The sequence below is a fragment of the Thermobia domestica genome, chromosome 12 (assembly GCF_964235325.1).
Source record: "Thermobia domestica chromosome 12, izTheDome1.hap1.1, whole genome shotgun sequence".
Lineage (NCBI taxonomy): Eukaryota > Metazoa > Arthropoda > Insecta > Zygentoma > Lepismatidae > Thermobia > Thermobia domestica.
In genome coordinates this window covers 48412842-48417883 of record NC_137465.1, presented here as the reverse complement: position 1 = coordinate 48417883, position 5042 = coordinate 48412842, and the positions used below count along the sequence as shown (strand labels likewise).

General features: G+C 35.5%; 1 protein-coding gene across 1 annotated transcript; it reads right to left on the bottom strand.

Annotated features, from left to right (window-relative positions):
- Window positions 1-2797: 2797 nt before the first annotated feature.
- On the bottom strand, window positions 2798-4405 carry LOC145665950 (uncharacterized). The gene has a single exon (XM_081733055.1). It carries the CDS (start codon window positions 4403-4405, stop codon window positions 2798-2800), a length of 1608 nt encoding a protein of 535 aa, XP_081589181.1.
- Window positions 4406-5042: the final 637 nt, after the last annotated feature.

Genomic DNA, 5042 nt, shown 5'->3' with positions numbered 1-5042 from the left:
GAAATAAACAAGATTACGGTTCTATTTTCAGTTCAGAAAATGACAAAAACGCAAAAGGGTAGAAAAATTTCTTCCTGATATTTACGGAACATAACCGTAGCTTACTCTAGGAATTTCTGACACTCAGATATTGCAAGAGGGAAATACGTATTACTTATTGAAAGAAAATCAATTATTTATGCTACATAATACACTTTATTTCATGAATTCTAGTAAGTAGAGAAGAAAGAAAACAAAGGGAAGCACATTTATGACATAGATAAGATTCAACAAAACAAATCTCTCTTCGTAAGAGAAATACAGATAATTCAAAGTTTACTTTGTTATTTTTAGGTAGTCAATACTCTCTTTCAAAACAAGTACCTGATTATTTACATTGGTACCCTTATAACTTTTAACAGAAAAAGAAAATATTTGAACATACACATATATCTTATATAGGCCGAATTTGTAAGTGCAAGTAAATAATTTTGCAGACCAACTATGCTCACTTATAGCTTATTCTCTTTTTGTGCCGCATTGATTCGAGATTGGTTGTAGTTTGACGTCCTACGTTTGTACTTTGATGGCTAAAAGAGGCGTGAACTTATTGATTATAATGAATCCGAACCACTTTTTCGTTCAACTGTACTCCACCGGTAATCGAATCAGGAACCACGCACACAGAGGGCAAGGATTCTAGCCACTGGACCAAGTAGGGTGTGTATTGGTTCTAGACTCAAGATTAAAACGACGCTCAATGGCATAGGAGAGCACTGAACTAGTTACTTTCCTTTAGCATAGTTTTTTTAATGCGAGTACAAATTGGGTGGCATTGGCTAAGTGGTAGAGCGTGAGGTCCATGGTTCGATCCATACTCGCGCCAAGTGAGCTTTCTGGTGGACAAACACCAAGTTTGTGAGTTCTTTCAGGGTTATCCCTTTCCTCTCCTTTTCTTCATTATATCATTTCATTCATTGCTCATTATCACCGTCTCCCTTAGCATCAATGCAGAAACGTGGGACGTTAAACTAGATATGTCATCATTTCAAGCGATTACAAAGAGTTGGAAAAGTTATTTACTTACACCTAAAATTCCGGAGTACAATCATAATTAACATGTTTACCAAATATGAAAACTTACTAATAAAAAAAATCAATATAACATTCATAACATTTACATAGACTTGAAGGTCTTCCTAAAGAATATAAAGGTAAAACAAAACAACTGTCTAATAATGAACATTAATTCTCAAACGCACTATTGAACACGTTCAATGAAAAGTCACTCGAGAAAAATCTTCTGACATGTGTCTGCCGTGACTACCCACACATAAAACTGATAAATGTTAACTTTTAAAATATGGACAGTTTCGTCTTTATGAACTTCACATTTTAACATAATGTTATTGTAAGTACAACGTTTCCCCTTCATTTTCAAAATTACATTTCAAAAGGGCTGGGGAATTTGTTTTGAAAGCCTTACTGAGAACACCATTTTCCTGAAATGTCGCATATGATAATTTTGAATAGATCTTGATTTGATTTTATTTGGAGGTTCCAGCAACAAGACTACATGCGACGCGGACCTACAGCTTAATCTGGGATCCGAACAACATGAGCTCCCATCGGTAGTAGTACTCGGGTCTCCCACTCAAAAGGCGTATATGCCACCCGCTTAGCCATGGAGGGAACTCAATTACATTAATAATGTTTGATATATTTAACTTCAAAATTAAATTTCTCATATATTTCATATTTTTATATACAGTAGGACGTCGATAATACGGACGCCAAAAATCAGAACGTGGTCCCTAGAAGCTAGTGACAGTACACTAATTGAGTTTTCTTTGTGTGAAGTCAATGTTTTTACAAAAGCTCATTCATATGTAATTATTTGGCATACATATTTTTATTTTCCCTTAGGCCTATAAAAGATAATTTTAAGAGTGTTACAAGAACAGTGTAATTTAGTATACGAGCAGGTTCTTCAGAAACATTAAATGTAAATAGTCTTACGTACGGTATTGTAATGTACTGTATGTACTGTATAACACTGTATCGATAAAAGTGCATACCGTACAGTATATTTAAGTCTAATGGCTATCTTCTGGTCATTTTCGAAAATCCGAACTACCTGTGGCCCCAAATAGTTCGAATTTTCGACGCCATACTGTAATTTAGTATTTTTCATAACAAACACTGAAGGCCGCACTTTGAGATCGTGGCTAAGTAAATAGTATATGAGCCTTTGGCGCGGGACACCCGGGTTCGATTTCCATCGGGATGCTACGATAAGCTGTAGGTCCACGTCTCATAGAGCCTTGTTGCTGAAGGGGAGTGAAAACTCAAAGGAGAATTTATTAGCTTCTTATTTCTCTCAGCCCAGGGGCGGAGGTCGCATGTTTTCCATCCCTGGGCTAGGAGAAATAAGAAGACAATTATAAGTGACAGCGAAGTATCACATATTGCTTACCGTTCATATGAGCGACTTTCGCGTTTGGTATTGGGGATAGAAGGTGATCATAAAAAAGATACACACGTTCGCTATGTATGCAAAGGGATATCCACTTCATAAGCATAATAATGTTCGTCAAAGCACACAGTATTTATCCTTACACCGGATAAAATTACATGAGCAGAATCATATAAATATATTGTATCAACAATAAAGAAGTTAATTAAATATCCGTTGTCACCTGTGTTTAATACAAGAATTGTTCCATTTTCGTAACGCTGAGATGACATTTCTACCCAACTTAACTTTGACAATTTCTTTTTAGTATTTAATTGTAAACAGACTTGAACGGACCTTCTTTCAGAAGATAATAATTCCATGCTTGGTCCTGTGGAAAGTATGTCTCTGCTTACCCCTAAGGAACAGATCATTTAGCTGTAGTTGATGTCTTATTGTCAATGTTTTAGTAATATTTTGTCTATTCATTGAGGCTCTAGCAGCTATTTTCGAGTGCTTTGCTTCATATCTCATTGACCATATATTAACGAGGGGACCATATTTCAAAAGAGCTGTGTGGTAGTGAACAAGATTGTGGAATTTAGGTTTGAGTTTTTCGTTTGTTAGTGTCATGTACAGTTCATTTAGTTCGGCCACCAACGTCTGTAGTAATTTCTCTGTGCCAGGAATAATAATTCGTCGCAGTAATATATCAAGGATCTTCATCAAAGTTGTGTACAAACACCAGAGCTCATTGTCTCTAGGAACAAAGTCTCCAACAAGCAATCCAAAATAACGTAAACATGTCAACATCTCTGATGCTGTGTAACGGATATTGCAATTTAATAAGTGCTCCATACTAACAGAACATGGTTTGTTCCTATTATCAGGTCCATAATTAAAAGCCTCTATTCTATTATTCAACGTGGAAAGCGTAAATAGTTCATATGTTCGAATATACGCAAGCAATAGGAAACTAAGGACATATTTTGATACGCCTTCTAGCACGTCATGCATAACATCTACTCCTATCTGATCAAATAAACAAAAACCATCTATATTCATCCACACACACTTTTCTTTAATGCCTGTCAATGAGGAATCTTTCTTTTGTAAATCATCTTCATAACTTGTAGCGTCTCGTAACAAAGATTTATTCTCGTAACATTGAACCTGTAAAATTTCTTTTCTCACTTTGCATACTCTACACGCAAAATTGGCTGAGAAACTTTCAACAAATCCTGCAATTGAGTGTAGACCGAGATTATCCCCAAGAATAAGAGCAAGTTCGAAATAAATATTACCTGTAAATTCTGGAATATCAATGAATATTCCAACATTTCTAAGATAATTCAGTTCATCTATTAACGGTTGAAAAACTACACTATTTCCGAACGCTCTTCTATCTTCAGAATGAAAGAGCAATACCAAGAAAATGTTTGAAAGAATTGAAGTTCTCGAAGGAGGAAGACACGGAACAGAAACATATACGGCACCTAATTTATGTACACTACTACGACTGCCAAGAGGATTTCCAGTTTCATAATCATCGTACGATAGGAACAATGGAATGACAATGCGACCTTCATGATGATTTCGTCGTTCTTTCCAAAACGTTCCCTGAATGAAGTTTTCCACTACATTAGACTGGTGGACGAGATTGTCCATGCACTGTAACGTTTCTGAAAGCACGTTGCGTAGGGTAAAAAAGCGCTTCAACACATGTCTGAGAGATATAAAGTGTTCCACACAATTTATGGTTGCCATACTCCCAACATTACCTTTTGTGACATACTCCAATCTCTCACCGATTACAACAGACTTAGGTGGAATATAGCATCCTAATTTTTGAAAATATTGTAACCTCTTACTTTCTGTAGAGAAATCTGTTACAGGAGAAGTAATTAACGAAGAAAGTGTTTCAGCTATAGGTCCTGAAGATTCTGGAGCGATAAGGCCATTCTTTGACATTTCTTCTATACAGTTTTTCACACTAGGGGCAAGTGAATTAGAGAGCAAGTCTTGTAAACCATTAAATATCTTATGTATCGCATTACGGGGTAGCAGTACATTTGCATACAATGATGATACAAAAGTTGCAAGTGAATCGTTTACACTTAATAGATGTGATACTTTCCCACCAGTATTTGAGAAACTCTCTACTTTTGTGGTATGTTGGTCAGTCAACTGAATTGCATTTCCGACACTGAAGCACTTATCCTCTGTTATACTTGTCGAAATTGCACAATCATTTGACTTCATAGTACAGGTATGTTCCTTAAAGTAATGCCTTTTGAATGAATTGAACAAATTGAAAGAGCGTCTACAATTTCCTTCAACGCACTTATAAACTTCAAAAGAGAACTCGCTATGTTTGAACATGAAATGAAACTTGAGAGCTTTTAGATTTGGAACGCTAATGTGACATAGAAAGCACAGAACCATTTTAATGTATGAGACGTGCGGTATGAAAGAGTAAAAAGTTAATGACTGTTACATTCAAGTTACACTTTTATACATATTATTACAAAAGCTATGAAACTAAATATACTTGGGTGATAATTATTTAAGAATTGTTGTTTCGTAAAAGATAAAAGTCAGAATATAG

Bases quoted from the DNA above. Each gene is read 5' to 3' on its own strand.
- LOC145665950 (XM_081733055.1), bottom strand. From the start codon at position 4,405: ATGTCAAAGAATGGCCTTATCGCTCCAGAATCTTCAGGACCTATAGCT.